The sequence below is a fragment of the Lepisma saccharinum genome, chromosome 7, assembly GCF_977018435.1.
Source record: "Lepisma saccharinum chromosome 7, izLepSacc3.1, whole genome shotgun sequence".
Taxonomy (NCBI): Eukaryota; Metazoa; Arthropoda; class Insecta; order Zygentoma; family Lepismatidae; genus Lepisma; species Lepisma saccharinum.
Window position 1 is genome coordinate 80550938 of NC_139235.1, and position 15181 is coordinate 80566118.

Here is a 15181-nt window from a genome sequence, read left to right on the forward strand (position 1 = left end):
TACCAAAACCAGTAAATGGTCAATTCGACCATTACGAACCTTAATTTGTTAATATGATAGATTTCTGTATGTAAAGTTACACATGTTTCCTGCATTTTAGCAAAGACCCATTCCTGATCCACATATAGGGTCTATTTTCAAGTCTGAATTAGTGCCTGTGTATCTCGAAAAGAAAAGTCCTTGGAATCTATGTGCGGTTACTTATGAGGCACTGTGAAGGTCTTTCCACCCACCTGCATGCGAACTGTGGCTATTGCCGAACTTTCTCATGTACTTGTAAACTTGCTGGTTATAGGTAAGCATGCATAGAGACATTGAATTTTCATTTGCTGTAGAATGTCTATAAATTTTAGGCTTCCAGAGGGCAAAAAAACACTGCTATTCACTGGTGCATGTGAATATAGGAGGTGCCCATCTTTAAAATGACAAAAGTGGTGTTGTGAAGCTCACTTGATCAGTGTTGCAGCCTTGAGGTCGTTTTGTAAATAACAGTTGATACCTCATGTAAATTTCAGCTGTTTACGGTTTGTCCTGTATTTTTTGTCGAACTTTTCATTCGATTCTCCTAAAAAATATATTACTTACCTCTTTACCTAGTGGCTGGCCAGTCATTAAATAACACATTAACCCGATCTTTAAAAATGAGATGAAAAAGTATGAATAATAGGGCAAATATGACCAACCTTCTAAAAATAAATAGCTATGTATCAATCAGAACAATGAAACATCAATGAAAAGCAGTACGATTAAAAAATCAATGAAAAGCAGTACGATGAAAAATCAATTAACAGCAGTACGATGAAAAATAAATGAGAAGTAGTAGCCTACGATGAAAAAGTCAATGAAAAGCAGTATGATGAAAAATCAATAAAAAGCAGTACGATGAAAAATCAATGAAAAGCAGTACGATGAAAAATCAATGAAAAGCAGTACGATGAAAAATCAATGAAAAGCAGTATGATGAAAAATCAATGAAAAGCAGTACGATAAAAAATCAATGAAAAGCAGTATGATGAAAAATCAATAAAAAGCAGTACGATGAAAAATCAATGAAAAGCAGTACGATGAAACATTACGAATATAATATATTAAAGTGGAATACTGTGTTCTAGGGATAAATCATGTACTTTCATGAATGTCAGACATTAGCTGCACTCACCTGATTCTTGACAGACGTGATGATGTCGTCGATGTTCTTGGCGGCCGCGATGAACTGCACGATGCCGTTGTGGACATCGTCGTTGCCGTAGAGACCAACCGCAACGGCGCCACTGGAAAAGAAAGTTCGCGATTACTTCCAAAGACACACCATCTCGACCACAAAATTTGCAGTATTCAAAATTGGAGTGCAAAGTAGCACACATACTCAGATTTGGTGTAACAGAACACTCGTTTTGCTGTGGATGCGAAAATATAGAGAATTACCCTAAACTCTGTTGCCTTAGAGAGAGAGTGAGAAAGACACGGAAACAGAGTAAGAATGAGAGAAAATGAAATAACATACGCGGAGAGAAATAAAAGAGGGGGAGAGAAGAGAATAAAAGAAAAAGAGAAGAAAGTATAAAATCTAGAGAGAGTGAGCGAGAGAGACGAAAATAAAAGAGGAAAGAAAGGGAAATAAAAGTGAGAAAAGGGAATAAAATAAAAGAGAGAGAAAAGAGAAAGGGAAATAATATTGAGAGAAAGGTAATGATAGAGAGGGAATAAAAGAGAGATGAGAAATAAAATAAAAGAGATAAAAATAAATAAAATAGAAATGGAAATAAAAGAGAGAGAAAGAAAGAAAGGGAAATATAAGAGAAAGAAGGAAATAAAAGAGAAAGAAAGGGAAATTAAATAGAAAGGGAATAAAATAAGAGAGAGAAGATAAATAAAAGAGAAATAAAGGGAAATAAAAAATAAAGAAAGGGAAATAAAAGAGAAAGAACGAAATAAAAGAGAAAGAAAGGGAAATAAAAGAGAAAGAAAGGGAAATAAAAGAGAAAGAAAGGGAAATAAAAGAGAAAGAAAAGGAAATAAAATAGAAAGAAAGGGAAATAAAAGAGAAAGAAAGGGAAATAAAAGAGAAAAAGGGGAAATAAAAGAGAAAAAGGGTAATAAAAGAGAAAGAAAGGGAATAAAATAAGAGAGGTGAGAAATAAAAGAGAGGAGTAATAAAAGAGAAAGGGAAATACAAGAGAGAAAGGAAATAATAGGGAAAAAGAGAAATAAAATGGAGAAAAGGAAAAAAATACAGAGAGAAGAAAAGAAAATACAAGAGAGAGAAGAAATAAACACAAAAGGAGAGAGTTCAACCCAGAACCTATCGCTAAGCCCCTTTCTCAGGTTCTACACGCCCACTAGGCTCGCTAGACAGATTCGCGCAGTCCGCTCGTTCCGAAAGTAATTCGACTTTACATTGGCTTGTTTTATTAGTTTATACAGAAGTTATAATAATCATACGCCTATTAATTATTATTATAATATTATTACTAATCAAGTTCTATCATTGCCTGACAAATTTCTGACGACACGGATCGATCAAGGTACATGCACCCTGGTTGCGCCTCTGGAGACGATACAGACTTGTCTCGTCTCGGTAACATTACTAATTGTTAAGCCTTTGTTTCCACGACATTCACGAATCAAGAGAGATATCCAGAGTTTTTCAAATGACCTAAAAACACTGATATCTCCTCTAGGAAGATCTCAAATCCAATTTCTGGCCTTGGACCACTTCAAATATTAACGCCGCTTCACCTCCCGAAGAAAAGGAGCGCTTGTGCAAACTCGTTTACCAAACCCATAATTTCGGCTCGTAAATATTTCATGCGAGACCGGAACGTATACAGGGTAAGATGACGTCACGAGAGCGAAACACGAAGAGGAAGCATCCCCGGTATCGCAAGAAGGGTTCTCCCCCCCCCCTCACAATGACACTCGCATCAGGGAAAAGCTTATTTATTTATTTGTTCCGCGCTGCACTGCGCCCAAAATTCCCCTGGAGAAGAATTGGTTAGTCCGCCCGTTACGGACGAACCTGGCAACTTAAATCTCTTATAAGTGTGGATCTGTGTTTACGACCCCCACTTCGAGTCTTGTCGGTACGGAAGTGAACTTTCGCTTTTATATTTTCTAGGGCTGAGCCGAACAAAACAGTAAATTCTTACCTCAACAGGGTTCGAACCTGCGACATCTGGCCTGGTAGCAAGAAGGCTGTTGTAAGTATTGTGAGACTAATTTATCATTTTTTTCAAATAAACGAATACAGGCCAACGAAAATACTACTAGTGCTGCCGCTAGTGCTATTTATCCTTACTAGACTTATTAGCAATCTTTAGACAAAGGGAAAAATTAGGCGAAAATGGGAAATTTAGACTGTGCAAAGCGAAACTGTGTGGCAATATTGCTTGACCTTCGGAGTATAAGACTGAGTTCAATTTTACACAATATGTTCCAAAGAAAAAAGTGCGTCTTACTCCAAAAATAAGTATACTATGCAAAATGTTACATTTCATAAACACAGCCTAACAATCTAGCTCTGGGCAAAGGGATATTAAACAAAGAATTAAAAAAATAATTCTGCGCGCTTTAAACGAAATTAAAATCCCTTGTTGTGCAAAGTGCGACCTACCCACACCATTGAAAAACTGCTCATTACACCATGAACCCTGCCGCATTCTGATGTACAGGAAAACCCCGAATGGTGAAATAATGCATTTTCGTAAACTGCCGTCTAACAAGTAAACCCCCACCGCAATCCCTCGCTGTCCAGTTGCGAATAAGTTCTGCATTCGGTCCCCAACTCTCTTGTGTGATCAAATTTTCCGCGAGTGAGCGAACATCTACGCCTGGCAGAGCGCGCACTCGACCGTGTGAGCCAGGATTTCTTTTTTAATCCTGAAAATAAACTATCCGTGCAACAGAGGCCCGTCCCTTGTCCCCCTCCAAACCGAGGAGCAAATTGAAAAGACTGTATGCAGCGGAAATTCATAACTAACTTTCCTAACAGATCTATCATTGTTAACCTGGGCAAGATCAATCCAATCTTTGCCATCCATATCGACTTCCTTTAGGTCCATCTCAACGTTATCCCTCCATCTTCGCCTTTGGCTTCTTCAGGTCTCTTACCACCAGGTTTCCCAACAAGAATCCTGTAAACTCTTCTTTCCTCTCCCATTCGTACCACATGGACTGCTCACCTAAGTCTTCTTGATTCAATAATTCTAATAATATCTGGACATGAATACAAATTATGAAGTTCTAAATTATGTAATAATACTCTTAATTTATGTTCCTCTTTTAATGTAAGGGACCAAGTTTCGCATCCAATATATATATACAGGGTGTTTCATAATAGCTCAAACTGACACAGACGAAAGTACAAGATAATAGAAGCAAAAAAGTCTCAGTAAACATGGGTCTGCAAACGAGCCGTTTTCGAGATAATCGCGAATGTGTGATTACAAGCCGCCACTGACTTCATTGTTTCTAAACGTTGTCCTAGTTGGTAAAATGCTAATAATGTGTGCAAATGTGTAAGTACAAGCCGTCATTGAGTGCATTTTGTAAACACAGAGTGCTCTACTCCTTGTGCGGTTCGAGTTTTGCTCTTTGTTTACAAAACAGAACATTTCCGAGAGGTGGCGTTGCAATCAAACAGAACATTCGCACATATTATTAGCATTTTACCAACTAGGACGAAGTTTACACACAATGAAGTCAGTGGCGGCTTGTAACCACACATTCACCATTATCTCGAATGCAGACCCATGTTTACTGAGACTTTCTTGCATCTATTATCGTGTACTTTCACCTGTGTCAGTTTGCGCTATTACTTATGAGACACCCTGTATATATATATATATATATATATATATATATATATATATATATATATATATACATATATATAAATAGAGAGAGAGAGAGAGAGTGTAGGCAAAAATCAGGCTATGGAATCAATACTATTCTATCGAAGTCTTGAACAAAGTTTTGTCCTTAGTTTTTAGAAGTTTCAGAGGCAGATTGCCTTCTTTTAGGCATCAAGGGAAGTGATCACTATTTCCTCTCACATTCATTAACGATTTATTGTTAATTTTAGATGTTGCAGTACATACCAGCACAGCACTGTGAAGACTGCGAGCGTCCACTTGAGCGGAGTTATACTGCGCTTGCGCCGAGAGTTCCGATCGCAGCAGCGTGTCAGCAGGTAGATGAGCAGGACCAGCAGCGTGAGAATAAGCCAAGCAGCGGGAATGGAAGCCAGGATGCCGAGAGACTGAAAAGAAACAAGAAGCACTGTTACCTCTCACAAACGCAACAGACCTTGTATAGATACGCAATATATGCATAAGGCTTTACAGTGTCATAGAGGATTACATGGGACAACTTTCACTCGCACGTTCTCGTTCGAGGCTCCCATCCTCGAACGTGCTACACTCTGTCCCACCTGTCTCTGAAGTAGGCGAACGAAAACAAGTCTCTGCGCAAGTAGTGATGCGAGGAACACGTGAGAGGAACGGGATTGCGTGGAGGGGAAGTTACTGCAGTACCAGCCTTCCCAGCAGCGTGTACTGCTTCGCTCTGTCCACTCGATTTCCCCCACTTCACTGCCGCCATGCGCGACCTTCCTCCAGAGATACCTGAGACAAGGTATACGCTCGAGCGCATACAATGGAATATCATTTTAATGTGTTGGTAGTTTCAGCCCACAATCACCTATATCATTTTCATATATCATTGTGTATTGGTAAGATAGACTGAAGTACATTTTAACTTGGAGACAATGACTACGTTTAAAGTCCACGCGTATACTTCGTTAACGTCGAAGAACTGAAGAAAGCCGCAGCCACGAAAGTGGGTGGGGATAAATAGCGGGCGAGTTGTTTTCGTCCAATCACACTCAACCTTCAGCCAATAGGCGCAGCTGTCATTCTGCTCGTCTACTCCACGTGGAGTCTCAGTCACATGACTGCTGATACGCTGTTGCCGTACTTTGCAACTTCAATGTGGAGACCGTGGGAAGGTGCTTGTGCGCGGAGGGACAAGGTGGCGTGGAGTACTTGTGTGGCAACACTGTGCGTTGAATGTGATTGTTGCAGCTGGTGGGCGCGCTCCGTGGACTTCAAAGCCAGCCGGTTTCAATTTCACTGCGTCTTTCAACTCACTATCCATATTTGAGGGCTCACTACCACAGACAATTTACAGTTATATACTACTGGACTTCGATCGTATACCGCTCGTTTTACCTGGTCGGGCGTTATTAGCTTTAGCGAAGAAGCTCTCAATTCCGTACGCTATCTAGCGTCGTCCGTGCGAACTACTTCAGGTTCGAGCGAAATCCTCTTCATACAGAACTCTACAGTGTCAAATTACTAAAACTAATTGTGCCAGCCGTGCAAACATCAGCACAAGCTTATCAAAACACTATTCATTCCGTTATTTATATTCTCAATACATTGCAGGAAGTTCATGTAAATAAAACCACTTGATTTCTGAAAAATAGTTTCATTCCTGAGTACGAGTTCGTGTTATTTTGCCCTTTGAACATTTCGGTCGTACCTGTACAGTGGGATGCACAAGTATTTGCACGGTAAATTGTCCATGACTATTTTCATTAAATTTTCTCTTGAATCCTACTAGCCGGTCTCAGTCGTTATCACGGTCCGCTACGACGCCAGAGGTCCCGGGTTTGAATCCCGGCATGGGTGTTCTTTGTGAGTGTCCCTTCACCAATATCATCATCACTCATCTTCATCTTCGCAACTGTCCAAAAGTGGCGGAAAATCGAAGTAAAATAAAACAAATCAATCCATCAGTTATTAGGTTGAAATGTAAAAGTAAAAATGAAAAATATTTATGCTGGTTACTCCCTTATCTGTTGGATCGATGAGAAAAGTCTCCCTAACGATATCATAATAATAATAGTAATAATAATAATAATTGTGGTGGTGATGAATTCGGAATAAAATTTGCATATTTTTACTAATTTACAATAATTACTATTAGGGCTGGGATAGTTATGCACTAAAAAAACGCTAAATATACATGCAAATATGCACTAAAAAAGTTAAAATATGCACTTAAATATGCACTTTAAAAACCCATTTAGTTTAGAAGTGCTGTATATTACAAACTATGAAAGATTACATGCCAGGCAATGAATATGCATTATTATTCTCAATGCTCATTTGCTACACAGATTTTTTTTTCAATAAATATGGTTCTGCGTTAAATGAAACACAATACATGACAGATAGAGATCATGATTGCATTTGGTAACAAATTTTCGAACTTGAAACTCCTGTTTTCAGCTAGAATAGTCTTACATTCAGAAAACACACGTTCCACTTCGCAAGATACAAGTGGCCTGTATTTTAGGGCAACAAAGTCAGACGCATCAAGTTCCAGATCACACACGTTGTCCATTTGTATGCAGAATTTTGCAAACTTTCTCCATTGTTGCAAAACCCACTTTTCGTTTTCAATACTGCATCCAATGTCTGTACATACACAGGATCTTCAACCTGAGCGAGGGCCTCTTTAACATCGTCTGTAATTTTGATGCTTGTTTGAAGTTGTAACTTGTTTGAAATTGTTGAAAGAAGGAAGACAGAGAAGAGATAAAGAAAAGAGAAGAGAAGCGAGGAGAAGAGAATAAATACAATATATGTTCGGTGTTGGTTGTGGATACAAAAATATGCACAACATCAACTTATTTTCATACAAATATGCACCTGCATATGAAATTTTTAATTAGTTAAAAATCCTTAAATATGCATTTGCATATGCAATATGCAAAATGCATAATTATCCGAGCCCTAATTATTATAGTATAATAACAATCATACTCAATATTATTATTATTATTTCTAATATTCAAGTGTTATCATAGGCGTAACCCCCCCCCGCCAACACACACACACACAAATTTCTGGCGACGCCCATGAACCCACAAAGTTTGTGCTGTAACCTGAAGGCGTATCAGGTCCACGGTTATTTCTTCTTGTTCCTTCAAAAGTAAAAAAAAAAAAAAACAGGCAGAATTGAAAAGATGAAGGATTGCGAAATTACAAACGAAAAAAAAAAGAAAGCATCAATAGAACGTGCCACCAAGAGAGAAGCAGAAACGTAGGACGCGAGAGGAAACGTCGCTCCCTATGAACAGGTGCTGTGGGAGCTGTATAGGGAACAGTTACCGTTGCTCGCGTTGAGGGTTGGTGGAGGGGGAGAAGGGAGGAAGGGATGAGTCGAGAGCTCCTGACAAATGGACCATACGTAGTTCGGATCCCGAACAGCGCTCGAGAGAGAGAGAGAGAGAGAGAGAGAGAGAGAGAGAGAGAGAGAGAGAGAGAGAGAGAGAGAGAGAGAGAGAGAGAGAGGGAGAGAGAGAGGGAAAAGATTATATATATATATATTGAGAGAGAGAGAGAGAGATCCACCGAGGTCATATTCTCAAAGCGATATCCGCGACCGGAATACCAATGTTTTTATTGACGTCGACCGAAAAAAAACTCAACCCTGGAGAGAACTTTCCAAGATGAAGTGGTGCGAGCAAAATATATATAAACCAAAGGAAGGCAACGTTGGGTGAGACTAGCTCTATGAATGATGAACTCGTGTCGTTTCGGACATATTGATATTAAAAAAAATGCAAAATAAATATCTTAAGCATCTGCTACGTAAACGTCTTGCTGGGGATAGCATGTAATGACTCCGAGTTTGCCCTTACTTCGTGGTTTTATATTATTATTATTATATTTTGTATTATTATTATTAGTATTATACAGTTAATAATTCATATATATATTCATAAATATGGCCACCTTTATAATCAATTCACATATCTACAAGTATAAATAGCGGCAAATTTAAGCAATTTACATAGTTTCAACATTAATCGTTTCATTTGCTTTTAAATGTTCTAAGGAGTGTTATAAGTTTCATTTTGAAGAGTGAATTGAAGCCGAAGTTAATAATTTCTGAGTTAAATTCCGTATATCTATTTGTTGTTTCATGTTTCTGGCAAACGCCGTTCGTTTCTCTTATATTTTGAAAGCCATTGTTGATTTATTTAAACTCTTGTGAGAAGATCACGTTCTTTTCATTGCATTGTTGCCACCACATACCTAAATTCACTGTGCCAGTTTTATGTACTTTTCTAATATATTACTGTTGGCTTTTATCGAACTTCCTAGTATTAAAAGGTTATTGTGTCTGGTAACACTGTGTAACTGAGGAGGTGTTTTCGCCTTCCAGGAAAACGGTTAGTAGTCGCGCGGAGAGATTTGAAGTAGCCAGAGGTGCTTCGTGTTACGGAAAAGATAGGCTTACGCATCTCGTGCTGTACCGTTCAAAAGTATTTGAATTGTAATTTTTAGTCTGACATGATATACGTGCGTGTCTAAAATAAACGTAAAGTTGAACATATTGCGGTTTTTCTTTATTTCGAAAGTGTATTTCGTACTTGTGGATACCTGCATCAGGAGGACAACCTCGAAGGGTTGTCATTGGACTTCACCTGTGGATCCAAGGGGAAGGAACGCAGTAATTCAGCCCGATCCCTGGGATTATCCAGCATGCTCTGCTGAGCTTATAAGGTAAGTGTACTGGTGAAGTGCACCGCTACGTGGGACGTAGCAAGCAAAAGTAAAAAAAAAAAAGTAGAGTGCTCCCCTGTGCTTTGCACCACGCCATGAAAGAGGGGGTGATGTGATCAGCATCACGCTCCTGGCCGCCTCTACCCCACAGTTTCCTCTAGGTGCCCACTTTGTACGATGCTGGGTGGGCGTCGGAGCCGCTGGAACAGGTAGAAAAAATTTCAGTTACCCCCGCCGGAGATCGAACAGGGGTCGCTCGCATGGTAGCCAGACGCCCTAATGACTTTCTCTTTATTTCAACAAATCAGTTTACATTCAACTACTTGAGTACTACAGCACAAATTTAAATTTCAATAGAACATGTAGTATAAAAAACTTAAACAGAAATTTAAATTTCAAAAATGACATTAAGGAAATTTGCATATAGCCTTGTGACTTTCGCAAGGCTTGTGGTACATTATAAAATTACTGTTGAACCTTTATTTTGAACTGTTCATGAAAGTCAAGTTGTGTGTATTTTCAAATAAACAATACATAGTGTCCTATCAGCCACTGTACACTGCGCATTTTTGTTTCGGGGTAGTATGAGAAGGGTGGCAATACAATATTATGCACTGTAAAATTGTGTGGGCGAGTTCTTACATATTTTGCCTAACATGATGCATAGATATTTCCAACTTTCTCTTGTTCTTATACACTTAACGACTGAGCTACCGCGGCTCATGGCACCGAGACGAAATATGTGATAAAAACACACAAAAAATTATTATTATTATTATTATTATTTAGAGTCACTTTTGTGCGCCTTTGGCTAATCGCGACGATGAAGATGAGTGATGATAGGACGAACATGATGGACACTTATAAAAAGCGTGCACTCGAACCCGGGTCTCCTGGTGTCGTAATGCGCCGTACTTACCACTCCGCTTGTTGTGAATGTATACGCAGCACAGTCTCACAATTGCCACTAATAAATTGAATTTAAAATTTGCTATAATCAAAATATATGTAACTTATCTACAAGTACTCAAGTAGATATCCGCTTAGCATGTGTGAAGAAGTTCCATAATTCCCTCTTGCAAATATTCCAATATCCCTACAGCTAAAACAAGACAAGAATCTCCCGGTAAACTAAAGTACAGTCATTTGTTTTCTCAACTCGCTTTCCCTTGTCTCGCACCTATTAACAGTGCTGCACAAATTGGCAATGCGTAAACATGGAAACAATGGAAGCAGCTGATTGCATCGCCCACGCTCTCTCCGCTCGCTTATGGTTAAAAAGTCGACTACAGCGCCGAAGGGGTATTCTTATCTTGGCCAAGCTGTACACTAACGTCTAAATTCTAGGGGCTCTATACTCTGTCCCAGGAATGTGTGGAGCAAGGGAACGAAAACAAGTCCTCTGCGCAAGTAGTGACTCGAGAGGGCTCGACCAATGAACGCGTTACAGGGAAAGGTGGGGCGCGACTGCAACTACCAGCCGTTTGCACCAGAGAACACTGCTTCGCTCCGCCAACTCGCTTTCTCCCTTACCTACCGTTATGTGCGGCCTTACTCCGCAGATACCTGGGACAGAGTATAGTATCGAATGAGACCGGGAAGCTCGGATACTAAGTCTCGATTACACAGAGGTCTGTCTCGTCCTCGTCTCGATTGTTTACAAGTGAGGTTTATGAGAAAATATCTCGGGGAAATTCATTTGTTTCTTAACAAGGTAACCTTTCAACCACCCCCCCTCCCCTTCTCGTACATTGTTATATTTCTGAACCGCAATCTGCTTTTGCTCGGGACAAAACAATGCACCCCTCCCTTCTATTAAAAAATAATGGATCCTCCTGTCTGGAAAAAACGATAAAAAAAGTTAACGTTCGACCATTTTTTTAATAGAAGAAGCCAAACTCGGCCATTTCAATATGAATATTCAGCGAAAAATCTGAATATAAATCCGAGAAATACAAAACCACAATAAAATGTCAACAAAGCGAAGCGTTAAAAGGAAGCGATGCAATGCATGCTGGGGGAAAAACAGAAGAGGAAAGGCAATACGGCGAAGGGAAAATGTGACACGAGCAACATAACCCGAGAGATATACAGCGCATGACGAATGACAGATACGATCCCAACGCCATTACGATACAATAATTTTACGTCTGTACAAGCTCGTCTGGCGTCCGGAGATGCTTTTACAGGGGTCGTGACCCGGAAGCGAAATGTCCGAAGTTCAAACACCGATCGATGCAATGTGCCCAGCGCCGAGTGGAGCAAGCGGCATACAGATGCAATATGGAGCCAAGCCCGAAAGCCAGCCACATAAAAAAAAAAACAACTGTGTACTTGCAATAAATGTTACATTCTGCGAGGAAACCATCAAATACTAAGTTGCACACAGAAAACTAAATCCATCAAATTTATTTGATTTGATCTGTGTTATTTGCCGTCGATTTTATAGCACTTTTGGCTAAACGGTGAGGATGAATGGACTTATGATGAAATTAATGAAAGGACACTCATAAAGAACAGTCAGGCCGGGAAGCGAACCCGGAAACAAATTATTTTCTAACTATTACCAAATGTGTAAGATTACTGAAAGCATTTGGTAATATTGACCAAATTCTTTGGTAACTCCAAAACAAATGTTCACGGTTACTAGAAGAATCTTGTAAATGACCAAAATTATTTGGTTACTCTGAAAAAAATTACCATCGTTACTAAAATAATTTTGTAAATTACCAAATTATTTGATAACTCTGAAACAAATTACCATGGTTACTAAAATAATTTTGTAAATGAAAAAAATATATGGTAACTCTGAAACAAATGTCCATGATTACTAAAAGAAGTTTGTAACTTTGACCAAATTCTTTGGCAACTCCAAAACAAATGTTCAAGGTTACTAAAAGAATTTTGTAAATGAACAAATTATTTCGTAACTCTGAAACAAATTACCATGGTTACTAAAATAATTTTGTAAACTATTTGGTAACTCTGAAACAAATTTCCATGGTTACTAAAGGAATTTTGTATCTTTGGCCAAATTCTTTAGTAACTCTGAAACAAATGTCAATGATTAATAAAATAATTTTGTAACTTTGACCAAATTCTTTAGTAACTCTGAAAAAATATCCATGATTACTAAAATAATTTTGTAACTTTAACCAAATTCTTTGGTAACTCCAAAACAAATGTTCAAGGTTACTAAAATAATTTTGTAAATGACCAAATTATATCGTAACTATGAAACAAATTACCATGGTTACTAAAATAATGTTGTAAATTATTTGGTAACTCTGAAATAAATTTCCATGGTTACTTAAGGAATTTTGTATCTTTGACCAAATTCTTTAGTAACTCTGAAACAAATGTCCATGATTACTAAAACAATTTTGTAACTTTGACCAAATAAAACAAATGTCCATGATTTCTAAAATATTTTTTTTTAACTTCGACCAAATTCTTTGGTAACTCCAAAACAAATGTGCACGGTTACTAAAAGAATTTAGTTCTGGTGAACAATCACTTGTTTGTCCCACAAATATTTAGTTAACGGAAACTATTTTTTGGATAATTCCCAGACGAACATTTTTTCGCTATATACACAAAAAACCCTGACTAAATACTGACTAATTACAAAGAGAACTCGAAATGCATCAAATCAAAGTTATTAATCATATGACACAGTGAAACGTGTAATTCTTATTTCTTTGAAATGATATCGTCAACTGATGCATTTTTAGTGCATATCACGGAACAGGAGCTGATAAAAGTATCCTTTAATGCATTTCTGTTGGCATTATGACGCACAAAACTGTGTCAATAGCAGTTTATGCATATTAATGTGCTTCAGGAGTCAACATATCTGCGTCACTTGACACAATTTGGATTCTGTGTGCGCTTATGAATTTAATTACACCCTGACGATAAATTAGCATTTCAAACGAAAAAAAACTGGGATTTCATTAAAAATATATATATTATGTGACATCCACAATTCCAAAGCTAATCTTTGCAGTTTTTTTATTTAACACACAACTAAGGTGTGTGTTAAACTAATATTTTTGAAGAATGTTATTATTGTTTCCAATATTGTACAATAAAGCGTATTCCCTTTTAAAAATAATAATTATGAGAAGAAAATATAATTGTTGTATGATTGTTTATGAAGATTTTTGGGTTTTCATTTTTGTTCATAAACATTTTAGTGAAAAACTACTCCTTTTTAAAAATAATAATTATGAGAACGAAATATAATTATTGTACTCGTACGATTTATATAAAGGTTGTTGTATGTTTTAATTATTGTACAAAAACATTTTGGAGACAAAGTACCCCTTTTAAAAGCAATAGGCTAATTAGGAGAACAACATGTAATTATTGTACGGGTTATTGTAAAAAAAACTGGGTAGGGAGGGGCATTTCCTTAGTTTAAATTTCCATTTGACTTGAAATCATTACCCTTTTTGTTTCAAGTTTGGGAGAGTAAGTAGCTCAAATGTAGAACTTTACATACAGCTTCGTAAAGAGTGGCCTGGCAATTCCTTTTTCGCTCTCGTGTGGAAAGTTTTATTACAAACCGATTGGTTGCGAAACACTTTGCAGAAAGTTTACTTCCAAGTTCTACTAGAACTAGGTCTAGAACTTCTGAAAAATGATTCAGAAATTTAATATCCTCCTTTTCTTTACTTTGGATTTAGCTCAGGGCTCAACTTTTGCTCTCATTTAGAACCATTTTGTGAAATTTCGAGTGACGTCTCGGCATCAGAGAGAGAGGAAAAGATAGAATAAAAAAAGGGGGTGGGAGAATGTAACCTTCCACTCTGACACGCCAATCATTCATCCACGCAGGGCTGCAGATGAATGAAAGGAACGAAGGGCGTATTGAAAACGACTCGGAGGAATTGATTGAGGAAATGGATGAGGGAAAGAGGGAAGAGGGGGTCATGAAAGAGCGAGGGAGTGTTGTGAAGGAGGTGATCTCTCTCGTGCAGAACCCACTCGAAAAAAGAGAGAGAGAGAGAGAGAGAGAGAGAGAGAGAGAGAGAGAGAGAGAGAGAGAGAGAGAGAGAGAGAGAGAGAGCTTCCATCGGCATCTCGGAGATTTCCACAAACAAAGCTGAGCAGGGCTGCCAACCCTTTGAAGGGGAAAAAAAGAGCCGCTCGAAGCGTAAAATTATGCTAATGGTGATTATATAAGTGAAGCACGTTTGCAATTTGGAAGGCGCCTCGTTAAACTTGTGACCTCAATGTTTCATTTCCATTAGGAAAATCACTATAATGGCATCTTGTATATACGTATTACTTTTGAAACTGAGAAAGATCCAAAATATTAAAATTACAGATAGCTTACACTTGCATATATTTCTAGGATGCTTGATGATGAAATAAGTTAAATGTAAACAACAGAAAATTACGGTAATGTAGGTTAAAGGTGAAGAATGGAAAATGATGGTGAAATAGATTAAAGGTGAAGAATGAAAAGTGATGAAGTAGGTTAAAGCTGTAGAATGTAAAATGATAGGGAAATAGGTTAAAGGTTAAGAATGGAAAGTTTGGATTTCATTTATTTTACTTTTGGCTAATTTGCGAAGATGGGGATGAGTGAT

General features: G+C 38.0%; 1 protein-coding gene across 8 annotated transcripts in view; it reads right to left on the minus strand.

Annotated features, from left to right (window-relative positions):
- The window catches only part of tty (tweety), a 189916-nt gene that overhangs the window by 65717 nt on the left and 109018 nt on the right, over positions 1–15181 (minus strand). For all 8 annotated transcript variants that reach the window (XM_083125497.1, XM_083125493.1, XM_083125498.1 and 5 more), the window contains 2 exons: positions 5100–5260; positions 1160–1271 (listed from right to left, as the gene is read on the minus strand). In XM_083125497.1, coding sequence (XP_082981623.1) covers positions 1160–1271; positions 5100–5260 — 273 coding nt within the window. The remainder of the gene's footprint in view (positions 1–1159; positions 1272–5099; positions 5261–15181) is intronic.